Consider the following 15,617-nt stretch of genomic DNA (forward strand, 5'->3'; position numbering starts at 1 on the left):
CCTCAGTAATTGCCACATAGGCAACTTCCTTCAAAAACCATGGATCAAAGAGTTCTCCTGCTCTTCTCTGTTCCCCTTAACCAAAAGGAGCCTTCCCAGTCAGAAAACTGGACTTGTTCCCCACAGAAGCTGTGGCTGCCCCATCACTGGCAGCGTTCAAGGCCAGGTTGGAGGGGATAGTGCCTCCAGCTATCCAGCTGGGATCGTGGAATGTGTCCCTGCCCATAGCAGGGAGTGGAACTAAATGATCCTCAAGGTCCCTTGCAACCCAAACCATTCTAGGATTTTATGATTCCGTATAATCACACTTCCCTCCAATCCATGGAAAGGAATTCCAGCTGACTTCATCTCAAATGACAGCTGAGCTCTGAACTCCAGAGAGAAGCTCTAAGAAAAATGGCAGAAATAGGAGACTGAAGTAGAAAGACATGACAGTGCAGTCAAAACCACAATAGTCATCAAACTTGCCAATCTATTTTTACGAAATTGTCTTGTTGATTGGATGGTTCAACACCAAATTCTGCAGGTTTGGTGAGGCCTAACTGGAACTGAGATCTGTTCCTCTCTCCTGCAGACCTGCCACGTTCAGTAATTAGGAGCCAGATCAGGCCCTCCTGTCTGGACTACTCTGTTAGCACTTTGGGGCAGGAATCTTTGTCCACTGAAGGTCCTGTGCAAACTTCCCACGCCAGAGTAATTCCTCCATTGTGTGAAAACAAACAGAAACTGAAGGCCTTGTAGGTGGAAGGAATTGTGTAAATATGAACGAGTAGTACACCTCGGGGCTTTGCTGGTGCAGAGCTGGAGAGAACAAGCACACTCTGGTGGGAGAGTGAACTGGTGTGGTTCTCCCCATCCCGAGTCATTCCAGATGCTGTCCTTCTGCTCCAAACTTCAAGGGAAAGCCTGCACACAATTACAACTGCTGTTTAGTTTTGGGAAATCTGCAGTGACAATTTTCAATGCTTTTCCTGTCTCAAATACGCATTGGCAGATGAGGAGAGTTCACTCTGACAGCATGCTTGGTTTCCCTCAGTGATAAACAGACATAAGCTGAGGAGTTTTTGTTGTGTGTTTTGTCTCATTACATATCACAAGCAGTCAGTAATGAAGAAATTATCTTGCATTTTCCAATAGCCCATAACCCAGTGGGCCAGATCCACCTCTGTTGCAAGCAGATGGAATTGGAAACACTCTGTGGAGAAACAGGGGCAGTGCTGGAAATGGCCTCTGTGGGAAGAGCCCCACAATTTCTATGGTATTTTGGAAAGATTTGGGCCAAAGTTCTCTGCTGTGTGAGAGGAGGCAGTGCTAATTTAGGTTTGATTTGTGTTTTCAGGCTCCTCATGGAAGAGCTGGTGAATTCCATTGAACGCGTGCCAAAGGCTCAGTCTGCCTCCATGTGGAAGAACAAGGAGGTGCAAAGGTAAGGAGGAAGTCCCAGGAAAGGGGATTGTCCCAAAGCACCAGAGTTTGGGAGTCTCTGTGAGGATGGCTCAGCTCCCACCATTTGGGATTTGTTCCTCTGACTCCTTGGGTGGATTATTTCTTTAATCATTTTTGTACGTTGTGGGTTTTACAACCTCACAAATTTGTTTCTTGGAGAAAGACTTGGTAACAGCAAAGCCTCACCTGATCTCTCCTCACACAGTTCAGCTCCATGATGGTAGCAAAAACCAGCAGATTTTGGTATTAACATCATAAAAAGTTATCGAGATGACCAGGTTATTTAAATTTAATGATACTGCGTTGGAATAATTTAAATTTAAATGCTATTTACATTCATGTTTGCTGTCATACTAAGAAAGTCAAGATACAGCTGGTGGAGGTCGCTGGTGTTACCTTTCTTCCCATCTTCTTTTACACCTGAACAACAGAAGTGGGCTTTTTGGCTTTCCAAAGCTTAAAAGGAAATTAAAATCCGAATAAAGAAGGTTATTTGGAAGCACCATTTCCATTTTTCCAGCTATACATCAAAACAAGATGCTCAGGGTTTTGAAAGCCTATGGAATCTAAAAATTATCCATACAGTTTACTAATTGCAGCTGATGCTTTCCTTGGGAATAAAAACAATTTTAGGTGCACAAGATGTTCCTTGGAGGAGACAGTTTTGGTTTTAGCACATTTTAAAGATAGGGTTGGTTGATTAAAAAGTTATTTTTAAAAGCTGCTTTGTGCATTTTTAATTGATCTCCCATTTTATACTCCTAATTCTTAAGATGGCTTGATTTAGAAGTTTCCTAAAAGTGAATTATTTCTTACATTAGAAGAGTAGTCTTGATATTTTCCAATATCACAAAGCAAAAATTAAAAATCCAAATTTCCGTGGTTTTAGTTGTATTTTGTGTTTCCCTGCTGAATTTAGGAGCAGTCTTTACACTCTAACTCTCATTCTTCTGAAGAAGACAAGCAGATGTAAATCAAAACTAAATACACTTAAGTTCAGCAGGATTTCCAGAACAGTGGTGTTTTTTTTTTTAAATATTGGGGTCCACTGGCCTGCCCAGATCCACTGCTGAAGCTCCCAGTGTGTGGAGAGAGAGAACTGGAGCCATTATTCCTGTCACACCAGGCATGTTTTGTATGCATGGCTCAAAGGAGAATCGTATATCTTGCAGCTCATATAATGTCACTTTCCTGGTGGTCGTATTTTAGCAAAAGTGCTGCCTGGCACTTTGCATGCTGCTGATTATTCCAGAGGAGAACACAGAGAGGGAATCTTTGTTCTGATTCAGTCTTCTTGTGCTGTAGAAGACTGGAGCCTGTTTTTTCCTTGAAGTAGTATTTAAAATACATGTTCCTCTCTCCTATTGCTGGGGATGTCCCCCAAAATTCATAGTTGCATCCTGTAGTTGTTGTAAAGGGGTAGCAGGGAGGTGAGAGCTACTAAAGAGCTGTTTAATAGCATAAATTGGTGTATAATAAACTCTGCTGATATGAACTAATGTTGAATTTGAGCTGGAACAAGGGGACAAATGTGAACTCCCTCTCCACCTCTGCCCCACCTGTGGCCTCAGCTTCCCCCTTCACCTCCCTGTGCATCTGTAAAACAGAGCTCCCATCCAGCACAGAGGGCACACGGGGACTTTAATTAATGTTTGCAAAGTGTTTTGAGATGCCTGGTGACAAGTGTCACGCAGGCGTGAATGGAGCTGATTATTAGAGCAAAACATCCACTGATCCCCAAATTAGCACCTGGCTAATGGCACATGCAGGCTTGGACTGACATCCGTTACTTAAGAAAATGTGATCTTGATGAATTGGGTTTTTTTTTTTTTCTTACTTGACTGTTGCTAGAACAGAATACTTATTACTTCTGAGTCTAACTTTAATTTTTCAGGCTGATCAATCCCCATTACTGCTTTACAGTTCAGCTAGTTCTACTCCAAACAGTTAGTATAAAACACAAAGTATTATCATCTTCATTAGATAAAGCACTGGAGCATTTTAAATGCAAATACTGTATAAAATATAATAAGTTCATTATAGTGGTTTACATTTTTCCATTATCAGATCCAGTCTGAACTAATTGCTTAGCCAGTTTTATTGGGTTTTATTTCAAGTGAGCAGTCTCGTGGAAGTTCAGCAGATGTCAGCCAGGATATCTTTCACACTGATTGGGATTCAGGGGCTAAAGAGGAAGTTTGCCTTATGAAAAGCACTTTGTTGACTTCTTGTTTGATGGTTTCCTGTATCATTTAAAGTGTTTGAAACAGGCTGTTTCCCGAGGCTGAGCAAGGCACAAGAGAGGCCGTGGCCTGATGTAGTTCGGTGCTGCCATCCTCCTCTCCCTTCAAACAATTCTGGGATTTTCTGTCATACATTAAATGTCACCCTTTGCATTGAGCAGGAGGGACTGTCTTTGTGCAGATCCCAGGGAAAAATACAAATCCCTGAGATTTTTAAGTGTGCATTTTGTATCCTCAACCGTGTGGATTCATGGTACCTCCCTGTTTGTGGCTGTCCCAGCAGCTGCCCTCATATGTCTGGTTGTTTTGAGATGTTGCCATGGTGGCAGTAGATTTACTCCAGACCACAAAATTTCCTCTGGTAGCTCTGTAGGGAATTTAGAAGTGAGATGACAGACTGAATGCTGACAGGGGCACATCTGAGGCACCAGCACCTCGTTGCCACTCAGCTTCATGAAACCACTGGAGACTGATGCCACTGGTCTCTGCCAGGGATCAGAGTATTTTCAGTGTAGCCACAGTCAAGGCCAAGAGAAACTTCCTTCAGTCACCAAGGACAATTCCCCACTTTCTCCATTACCTGGAGAAACATTTTCCTCTTCCCAGAAGTGAAGTTCCTGAAAGCATCCAACACTAAATGCTTCTTATGGTAGGTTAAAGGCTTTTACAGGCAATTTGCTTCAGTGCAGTGGTGGACAACTCTCCACATTGTGTGGCCTTTTGTTGCTTATGACTTCCCAAAAAAGACCTTGAAGGCTTTGTTTGTTTCCTGAAGCACAGGGTGCTTTCAGCCAGCTCATGCTGGAATTACAGTTATCGTTCTGGACCTGTGCTATGGTCTTGGCAAGAGCTGCCCTTAATCCTTTCTTCAGTATCTTAAATTATGGAGGAGTTCACTGACCTAGTAGATATAACAATAAATTAAATTCCTTTAAACAAATTGATCAAGGAAACTTGACCAATTTCCATAAATCTTTGGAAATTGGTTTGAATTAGCCTTTGATTTAGCATTGGTTTAATATACAAAAAAAAAATCCTATTCTTCTTATGCATTTGGCAGCTGTGCTGCTTCCTGCCTCAGTTCATGTTGCTAAGGAAGATTTATTTCCCAGAAGTTAGCCATCCCTCTTCCAGCCTGTGACATTATAGTTCACTTCTTCCCTTGACAACACCAGCCAGCTGACTTGCAGTGTCTGCGAGGAGCAGAATGGATGGATCTCACTTTGGTGTAAAACATCTTAAATACTTCCGTGGAGGGGATTTCAAAGAGCTCTGCAGTGTCAGCTCGTGTCTCCCTGCCAGGGCACTCAGAATGGAAGTGGGATTGAAGGCAGGGAAGCTGAGCTGCAGGGACACATGCTCTTGGAAGAGACCAGTGGCAGGAATCAGGGCAGAGCCATCCCTGCTCGTGCTCTGGTAACTGTACTTGAATCACCAGATTGCTTCAGATTATTAGGGTATTATTCAGATTATTGTGATATGAAAAATAGACACTGATCCAAGATCCCAGTGCTGGAGGTGCATTTCATGTTGACATCTCAGATCAGCCACCTTTCATCAGTGGTGAAAATACTCCAAGAGTTGTGATAACACCTTGATCACAGCTCCTTCTTTGATGCAAGGGACAGAACAGCAACAAAGAGCTGGAGGAGAGCAATCCTCAGGGTGAGGCAGACTGGGAAGTGTGGCTCTGCTCCTCAGCAGTTTTGCTCCTCATTTTGAAGCACCGGGCACGCTGAAAATAAAAATTTAAAATGGTAAAATCAAAGATGAGGAGAATGTAAATGGTTGTAGAAGCTGGCCCAGCACCAGCTGTCGTTCTGGATTCCCCACAGAACATCCTGCTGGTGTTCACAGGTTGCTGCCAGCCCCGCTGAAGGATGCAGTGGAGGTGTCCATGTGGAGGAAGTGCTACACAATGCCAGAAGTGAATGCAGCCCTCAGCAAGATCCAGCTGGTGGGCTATTCCCAGAAAATCGTGAGTACCTGCACAGCTGCCCTCAGGGCAACAGCAACGATCATTCCCCACCTTTTTCCCCCCTCGAAATCCTACATTGGATCCAGTTACCCTGGCCTAGGCAAGCAAGACAGGATTACACAGACTGCCCCTCAGTCTCCCTCCCAGGAAGAGCTCTTGTTTGGTGAAATCAGGGAATATCCATTTGTTTCTTCTCTTCCTTGGGGAGGCCAATTTTAAGGCAGCATGCCCTCAAATTTGGAGCTGATGGCTGGCCCACTGAGATCTGGGAGGATGCAGGGAGTGAATGTATCCTCTCTGTCTCGAAGCCACATCCCCTTCCCAGCTCCCCATCTCACTTCTGGGAATCTTTTGAGTGCTTTAGCCTCCACTTCGTTTCATACTGTAAATTAGGAATTGTAAATAAAACCTAATGGTTCAATGTGAACTTCAGAAACTCCTTTCCCAGGGCTCCTAGATAATAGTTATTGTCTGTAATGCTGTTGACTATAATCCAGTGTAGTTTCCAGAATGAACTGAACCAACAATTCCATAGTCTGCAGATCCCATATGGATTGTAGGCAGCATGTGGGTCATGATCCCTGCACTTGTTTGGGCTGTGATACCTGGTTTTGCTGCTCAGAGGCCATAAAAAAAATAAAAATATGGGTTAAAGTATGTTGTGACTCCTTTTTATCCATGGATTGCTACAGTTCATTTTTGACTGTCCTCACAGTGTGGATGCATCTCCCCTAATTTTAGATCTCTGCATCTGAGCCAATCATTCTTTTATAGTTACTGGGGTAAAAAAAAAATATTTTTTCTCTTCCCAAAGCTAATTTTTCAAATAATCAAACTTTGGAGCCTTGGTTTACACACTCTGAGGGATGAAGACCCCCTGCCTTGCTTTTCAAGGCATCCAAATATGTATTGAAATACTAGGAAAATCATTAGTATTGCATGAATCAGATGCTTGTTCTATTATTCAGTAACCAGAAGGTGGATCACATTAGGAAGGTCTGTACATGAAGGTTTATTTTCCTTTCTCCAAACAAGTGTTCAACATTCCTGGGTACAGATGAAGGAATACAATTCCTTATGACACCTAGAAAGGAGGCAACTGTCAGGTTGCTTACACTGAAACTAAAATGTGGATTGAGTTTGCAGGGTGTTGTTGCTAAATCACCAGCAGGTAACATTTTAAAAGAAATAAAATTAGAAAGTGAGTGAGTTTGAGGTTAAGTTTGTTTTCCTCAGTAAAATTTGCAAGCCAAGCAGGGTTTTATATCAATATAGAAATACTTGTCCTTCCTTCTCTCCTGCTGGCCAATACCAATTTAATTTGACTAAAGGAGAATAGAGTCTTCAAAGATGCAAAGCTCCCACAAACTTCTTCAGTACAGCAGAGGCAAGCAGAGGATCAAGAGGATCAAGGTTGATTCCTTCATTTTGAGACATTGTTCAGTGTGAATTCAGATGCCATAAAACTCACATGGAAGAAAGACTTTATAGAGGCCCTGCCTCAGGAAAAGCCTTTTTCAGAGCATGTGTCCTGCTAGACATGGGTGGGTAAAACCAGCAGATGTAATTCTCAGCAGAGCTGCTTTTTAAATTCCTATCAGTGATGATAAAATGACCTGTCCTGATTTCTTTTGGGGCTCTCTGAAGTTAATGTCTCTCACTGTGTGTTTCAGGAGCTGTTTGGTGCTGTGCAGGTCACCCCTCTGAGCTCGGGCTATGCTCTTGGGAGTTCCAACTGGATTATCCAGTCACACTATGAAAAGGTTTCTTATGTTTCAGGATCTTCTCTGCTTACAACACACCCTCAGGTACAGCCTCTGACTATTCCTAGTCTTTAGGAGGAACTTTTGCTCAAAAAAAAATGGGATGCTCCAGCTGGGATCAGGTTTAGGATAGAGGCTACTCTAAGGTAACTGTTATCAGTGCCTGGACTTAATGGGCATTGATAAGATACACCCTGACAAATGACAGGTATCAATAGTTATGAGGAAAAGATAACTAAATTTCTTTGTTTTAGTGATTTGATGTTCACTTAAAACTGTGGAATTATCTTTCACTCTAAAGAGGAAATTTTCAACAGTTAAACAAAAGAGCATTAGTGACTTTTCTAAAAAAAATCCATATTTGACTGAAGAATCTTCACAGACATCTCACAGACTGCTTTATATCACTTCTGAAACATCCTTCCTTAGGAGGAATGATAGCTCAGTGGCTGCCAACTTTTCCACCCTGCTCTGCTAAGGGCAAAGTCTTTATAGTGCTGTAGATGTAATTTCCAGTAAATTAATTCTCTCTAGATCCATAAATTCTTAGTGCAAAGAAAGGCTTGAAGTTTGCAGTGCCGTGCTCTTCAGAAGTTGTCAGAATAGTTAAAAGCATTATTGCAGGAGGTATTTAAAAATAATTTAGAAGGTGTGTTAGGTTTTTGATCAGCAAGTGATTTCCCCCAAGGTGGGTATCTGCTGGAGAGCTTTGCTTCTGAGCATCCCTCACTTAAAAGCTTGTTCTCAGTTGAGAAACTACAGTAGATAAATGATCCTTAATAGTAGGGCCATCCTTAGGTGCACAAAATGTATCAGAGCCTCTAAATCCCTGTTTCTCATCAGCCTCCTTCCATCCTGGGCTGTGCTCTCACCCCCTCCTAGAGAAGGAGCAGCAGGATTTGACAATATGTGAATAGAATATTTGGAGTGAGGAGAAACTTTGCCCTGTACCAAGTAATTTGGTAACTGAGAATGTTTTCTCCTCACTGCCATGAAATGTGATTCAGTTTATCAGGTCAGACTGGCCAGGCTTCATCATTTTCCAAAGGTGAACATTTCTCTGGAAGCTTCTGGTAAAATCTGTTTTTAAGGAAATTAAGTCCCAGTGGCAGAGAATGGTTCATGGGCACATCTTTAGAAGGATAGTTAAAATCACATTCAGTTTGTATTTCCCTTGTTATTTACTAGATTATAGTTGTTACCCCATATAATCATTGTCTTGCATTTGCTTCCAGATGCTTTCTGAAGACAATGGATAGCTTTTGTCCTGGGGTTAATCCCTGTGAGCACCAGCACAGGCTGCTACAATCTGGTGTTTCTGTATGTGGATTCTGGGAGCTTCCAACCAGCTTCTCTTTGATGTTTGACAGACAATATGTAATGATAACAGTATCTCAAGTGGCACAGAGCAACAAATCATTTCTTCCTCAGGGAGTGAAAAACTGTTTGTCTGTCCTGGTTCTCCATAGGATCATGATGAGAAGTTCATAATGAAATTCCATTGTATTTTAGCAGGGTGTGTGAAAACAGTCACTGCATTTTGTTTTAAAAAAGGATATACTTTGAACATATCCAGAGCTGCTTTTCCAGTGAATTGGGATTTAAGCCTGGCACCATTGACTGTTCCCTGTTCTTCTGGCAGATGGTTTCCATTGAAATTTTGCCTCCCGCTCTCCTGAGGCTGGAATTGACAGTGTTGCCACTGAAGTGGAGAACAGGAGTTGACAGCACAGGTTCAGACATGTCACTAAAAGCCTTTTAAGACATATTCTTTACATTAACCTACAAAAATCAATGCAGGCCCTCTCAGTGCAATGGCATCTGAAATTATGTGGATCTAATATGCCATAATCATTATGTACATTATCACAGGCAGATTCCATATTATTTTTTATTGCATTATTGGCATTTCATTTTCATGGACACACTGGAGAGAGTCAAAGATTGTGATAAATCTCACGTGTCAGGTCTGATCCTACAAGGGGGTGCACATACCAACTCCTGTCAGAGTTGATATGAAATTCCCCTGTGTGTTTAACAGAGCAGGGTCCTTCTCAACTGCTTCAGAGTGGAGAGCTGTGAGCGGGGGAATTGACCTTACAGTGGTCCTGGAGGTTCAGCAGAGGAAATCTCTTCATCTGTCTCTCCTGGCAGAAATCTTTCCTGGTTGGTGAGACTGCAGAGAGTTGTTTATTGAGAGTAAACAGCCATAAAATACCACACAGCTGCCAGGAGTTGCCCACTTTTGCTTAATCAGTAGCTGTGGGAAGGGCATCCCAACACAGAGTGAGGCTCAAAGTTACCTTTTCACCATCTGCAGAGAGAAAATTGGATTTTACCTTATCAAGATTGGATCATGCTACATTTTCAGTATCAAGAATATGTATTTAGTGTCACACTCATGCCTAAATTCTGAATATCTGCTTTCTGTTTGCTAATGCACAAAAATGGGCTTGCATTTTCATTCTGCTTTAATAAAATAGCAGTATAAAACAAGTTAGGTTCCCACAGATGGAGCAGTGTGAGGTGTAAAATGATTGTATCTATTATGTCCTGCCTGGAGAAACTCTCCCATTCCTGATTTTATTTCCCTGTGCTCTGTTGCAGCCCATGGACCAGGCTTCTCTTAAAAACAGCGACGTTCTCATCCTGACTGGACTGACCCAGATCCCCACTGCCAACCCTGATGGAATGGTGGGAGAGTTCTGCAGCAACCTGGGTGGGTCACTGAGAGAAATCTCCTGCCTTTTTTATCATCTTATTCATGGCTTTGGGTGGGAAATAATTCTGAGATTCCTGGAATTGAATAAGTTGTCCAGCTATAGCTCCTGGCATAAAATTACCTGTTTAGATTTTACGATGTGCTCCTGATGTCATTAATGCAGTAAGTGCTTGGAGAGACACAAGTTGTACCTAAAATGTTTTGGAATGGAACAGGTATAATGAGATTTAATCATTTGCTGCTCCTGGTTTGCTAAGTATGTCACTTGGCTGCCAACAGGCTACGTGGATATTGTTCCCAGCTGAAATATTACTATTTCCTTCCTGTGTATCAGCCAGAGTAAAATCTTTACATGCTTTTTTATGACTTTCAGTTTTGAAAACAAGCACATCTGCTTCCCTTCTTACACCTGACTTTTAAATATATCAAAAGCAAACAGCACAATCTCTGTTTAAAAAAAAAAAAAAAAGTCAAGATATATTTATAGACCCCCAGAAATATAAAACCTAATCAGACGCTTTCACAGCTGGAAAAGCTGATAATTGCAAAGCTGTGATATCAGTGTGAATGGCAGCATTTTCCAGCCTGTTTGGAATGTCACATCCAGTGCTGTTCTCTCCTTTTCTCCCCTTCCCCCTGCTCAGTTCCTCTGTGCTCTCATCCTTTCATCAAAACACTTTTCCTTGTCTGTCCTGCTCTATGTTGTCTGTTCTTTCATCAGAATTTTCCCTTTATTTTAAATTCTCTACATTTTACAAATAGAATTTAAAAGCTCATGATAGGAGGATCCTTAAAAAGATCACCAAAGACATGACAAGACTAAATCAGACTAAATTCCTGCTCTGGTGGAATGGGACCCTGCCCATGGCACAGGGTTGGAACTGGATGATCCCTAAGTTCCCTTCCAACCCAACCCACTCAATGATCCTAAATGTCTGTTAATAGAGCACATTTTGGTATTTTATAAGAATGATAATCATGGATTTTACTGAAGATCCTCTCTGTCAGCATCCTGGCTCCAACAGGGACTGTGTGCAGATGCCTGAAGAAAAGTAGGGTGAGATTTTGGGATATTTTCTTCTCATGATCTTTAAGTATTTTTATTTTAGCAATTTCCTGAACTGGATGTGATTGTGTAGTTAATGATGACCAGTGGTTTTGTTCAACCTCTCCTCGAAGCTGTGTTGAACACCTGTGACTTCCTTTCCTAAATGTGTGTTTTTACATGTGTGGGTATCTCATCTGCATTTTCATTGGTTTTAAACACTGTGAGTTTTATTACCCTGCCACACATCAGCTCTGGTGACCTTGTTTTGGTAAATCCAGATGTGCTGCCCTTCTCTGTCACTCCTGGACCTTCATGGGGGTCACTGTCCCCTTGACAGGCAGTGACACAATCCCCTCCTATCACACTGAGTAAACAAGAGTGAGACTCTTAATTAAAATGCATTTACAAATTAAAGTCTTAGAGCTGTAGTTGGGCCAAAGCAGAATCCAAGAGTTGACTGTATATAAATAAACATGTTACATGTGTCAGTGCAGGTGGCTGTCTGCACAACTTGTTCTGGTTTACAGAAATATTCTGAACTATTTTCAGGAGTTTGCAGGTCCTCAAGCCAGTTTCTGTCTTGAGACAAACTTAGAGAAATTAGAAAATCATTACAGACCAAAGGAAGATACATGCTTAAAACAATGCCATTGTAATAATCTGGAATTTGAGTGGTGTTTGCCAAAAATCAGCAATCTGGAGAAATGAAATAATTCTATATTAATGCAGTTTAGGGCTGTCTTTTACATGACACCAGCTTTATTTATCTACCCAACTTCAGAAAAACAGAGAATCAGTTTTCTTTCAAATATCTTAAAAAGTCCAAAAGCAATGGGTTACTGGGAAAAGCAATTGAGTAAGCAGGCTGAGCAGAGTAGCTTTTTCATCTGTGTTTTCTCACTTCCAAAATGTGCAAGGGAGTGCACACAGAATACTCAAGGTAAAATCTCTAAAGCAGACCAAAATTCACCAAAAGTGTGTATGAGGATATAGCAGCATGCTTGTGAAGGAGGGGGGGGTGAAGCACAGAAATGGAAGTGTGAAAATTCCACCTTCATCTCTGTTTTCATCCCAGCATGTGGAGCTAGAGCCCTAATTCCCAGGATTCCCATGGCACACACGATTTCCTCCCCACACTGTCCCACCTCCAGCTTCCTCTCAGTTTACCCCAAGCCCCTTTTTTCCCTGCTCAGCTCTGCAGCAGCAGCACTCTGCAGCTCAAGGAGAGCAGTTTTATTTCCACATTGCCTTGGGCACCAGCAGCAAAGCTGCCAGTCTGTCTGTGGGGACAGTTGGTGATATTTTGTGTGAGTGTGAGGCTGTGTGTGTTTATAGAGAGCAGAAAAGAGCACAGTTTGCTTTTTAGGTGCCAACTCGACCTTGTGGCAGCAGCTGTTGGGGAAGCAAGGATCTCTTTGTGAGTTGTAAATTGAACAACTTGTTATGGAGCTGCTGAAGGAGACTAAATTTGAAATGCCAAGATTATTATACAACTTTTATCAGGAGAGAGCATCCATCAGTCACCAAGATAAATTGGGCTTTAAACAACTTTCAGATAGATGTATCCTCTTACTGACAACTCTGAAAAGTTGTTGTAGTGCTGCAGAGAGCCAGGCTGGACCTGCTGCTTGTGTGGAAAGCAATATTTTTGGAAAGGTTTTCACCCCTGCTTTGCAGAAACTGGGTGGTGATTCTTATCCCTTTGTGGATCCCTGGCCTGGTGGGCACCTGGCTGGAATAATTCTCCACTGCCTGGATTGTGATTTTATATCCATTATTGCTCACCAGCTCTGCTGGGGACACAAACTCAAGCTGAGATCTCCTCCAAGACTTTACCCTCTGTTATCTCCTGTGACCCCAGCAATCTTGAACCTGTGCTTGTTTTCAGCAGAAAAAGCTTGAGGTTTCTAGGGAGCCACTGGCTGTGGGGAAGGGAGAGCTGGGAATTCAGGCTGTATTGGGTATGGCATGGCCAGGTTTCAGTAGTGTGGGGCTATAGGGGTGGTTTCTGGTGTTTCCAGAAGTTTCCCCCATCCCATCTGGCTCCAGGATGGACCCACTGCTGGCCAAGCCCATCAGAGGTGGCAGCACTTCAGGGATAACAGAGTGAAGAAGGGGAAGGAAGTTACTGTGCAGGAGTAATTGCAGCCAGGGGAGAGGAGGGTGAGGATAAGTGAGGAACAGCCCTGCAGACCCCCAGGGCAGTGAGGAAGAAGAGGCAGGAGCTGCTCCGGGAGCCAAAGCTGAGATTCCCGGCCCAGCAGGGAGAGGCAGCTCTGTCCCTGCAGCCCATGGGGACCCAGAGGGGAGCAGAAATCCACCTGGAGACCCCACACTGGAGCAGGGGGATGCCTGGAGGAGGCTGTGACCCCATGGGAAGCCTACACTGGAGCAGGGTCCTGGCCAGGCCTGTACCCTGTGGAGAGAAGTGCAATAAATTAAACTGGTTTCCACAGGTCAAGTCCATTTTGTCCATGATGGTAATTACTCATTGATCTCTCCCTGGTTTTATCTCTTCCCCACAAGCTTTTTGTTACTTTTTCTCCCCTGCCCAGCTGAGGGATAGAGCAACTTTGGTGGGCTCCCAGCCTCCAGCCAGGGTCAAAGCACCACAAAGGAATGGAACTGACATATTTTTGTGGCCTCACACATTCTTTAACCTCTATTCTGCATCCCATCCCTGGCCTGTGCACCATTCCTGCTGCAGTGGTTTGTAGGTATTTTCCTTTCCTCTGCAGAATTTTTGGATGTGTGATGTCTCAGTGTCTCAGGTCCTGGAGCCAGAGCCTGAACTTCCACCTCCAGATGGCTTTGAAAATGTTGTTCTTAACCTCCTCATTGCTCTCTTCACATCCTGTTTACAGCTGGGATCGTTTAGATTTGCCCATGTGAGGGGAATAATGTCACACATTGCTGGGATGTTTGGGAACATCTCGAGTTCTGGACTAATGTGAGCTATTGCTGTTCATCTCCACAAATATTTGGATGGTATAGTTTGTATATGGCCTGGAGAAATAAATCCACTACCCTGCAGTTGTATTAAAAATTATAAACAAGGGGACTTTGATCAGCAGTTGTTGATAACACCGTGTCAGAGGCACTGACTGCTCCAAGGAGTAAAATAACCACAAATGCATGTGAAAAATCCTACTAGGCTCTGCATCTCCCTGAACTCCATAGAACTTAAACATCCAGCCAGAAAAATCTTCCTTGAGGAAGATTCTGTCCCATCAGAGGCAGAAACCCTTGAAGTGCTAAATCCATACCCCAACAAAGCTCAGCAAGAAATTGAAGTCAAGGAAGTGATTTTGCAGGGTATGCAATATTTGTTGTGGAATACTTGGTGCATGATGTTTCTGCTGCTGGACTGCACTTAACAGCAGTGGATGGTTCTACCCCACAGCCACAGGTGAAATTGCTCACTGAGCTGAACAAAGTATTTCTCCTTTCCCAGAAGGTGCAGTGTTTTTGTAATTCATTCTGCCAAAAGAACACAATTACAGAGTCTCAGTTACAGAATAAACCGATATTTCCTTTTTCTTCTGCTCATTTTTATTTAGTCTCGTGCTATCTGCAAGTTTTAAATTGTTCTTGGTATACAGAAAGAACAGAAATATGTAAAGTTTTTAAGGAGGACAAACATTCCATCACCCATTTCTGCCTCTGAGGGCTGTTTGAATTAACCACACTGAATTCTGCTTTCACCTGAAATCCAAGCACTGAACAGCTCACCATGTGCAGTGCTTTTGGCTGAGACCTGGGAGCTGTTGTCCTTCCCCTCTGGAGGCAGCTGAGAGATGGATTTATTTTGGGTTTATTTTGATGGTGAGGTGGTTTGTGTCACTCCTTTATCCTCCTGTGCCAGTGCACGGCTGCCCTCTCCTGTCAGGAGTTTTCCATGTGCTCAGGCTGTCATGTGCCCCCAGCTCAAGGAGTAGAAATGCTCTACTGAGCCTGGAGAAAGCAGGAAATAAATGTGTTTAATGATCAGAGGTTTTCTTCCTAACCATAATGTGTTGTGCTAATTCATGCAAAAGCTGCTTTTTCTATAGTATTTGGATGAAAGGAATTGATTAAAAGTTGAATTTCTCTCTGTGTGTCTCCCTTAGCAATGACTGTCCGGAATGGAGGCAATGTCCTGGTTCCCTGTTACCCCTCTGGAGTGATCTACGACCTGCTGGAGTGTCTCTATCAGTACATTGACTCTGCAGGACTCTCCAATGTCCCCTTTTATTTCATCTCACCTGTTGCCAACAGCTCCCTGGAGTTCTCTCAGATCTTTGCTGAGTGGTAGGTATGCCAGGGCAGCCCCAACTGCACCCTCAGCTGTGGGGAGAGGCAGGTGCAGGTTATCTCTACCTGACAGATTCTAAAATACACCTGGTTAGGATTGTGAACACGTTCCTGGAGTCACCAG

The 15,617-nt window shown here is 43.0% G+C and overlaps 1 protein-coding gene across 1 annotated transcript in view; it reads left to right on the forward strand.

The window, feature by feature from the left end:
* INTS9 (integrator complex subunit 9) overlaps window positions 1-15,617 on the forward strand; it is a 59,756-nt gene that overhangs the window by 15,146 nt on the left and 28,993 nt on the right. The window contains exons 6-10 of the mRNA XM_014886490.2: window positions 1,340-1,426; window positions 5,547-5,667; window positions 7,341-7,475; window positions 10,038-10,149; window positions 15,310-15,490. Of these exons, the coding sequence (XP_014741976.1) occupies window positions 1,340-1,426; window positions 5,547-5,667; window positions 7,341-7,475; window positions 10,038-10,149; window positions 15,310-15,490 (636 nt within the window). The remainder of the gene's footprint in view (window positions 1-1,339; window positions 1,427-5,546; window positions 5,668-7,340; window positions 7,476-10,037; window positions 10,150-15,309; window positions 15,491-15,617) is intronic.

Source organism: Sturnus vulgaris, chromosome 3 (genome assembly GCF_052056855.1).
Source record: "Sturnus vulgaris isolate bStuVul1 chromosome 3, bStuVul1.hap1, whole genome shotgun sequence".
Lineage (NCBI taxonomy): Eukaryota > Metazoa > Chordata > Aves > Passeriformes > Sturnidae > Sturnus > Sturnus vulgaris.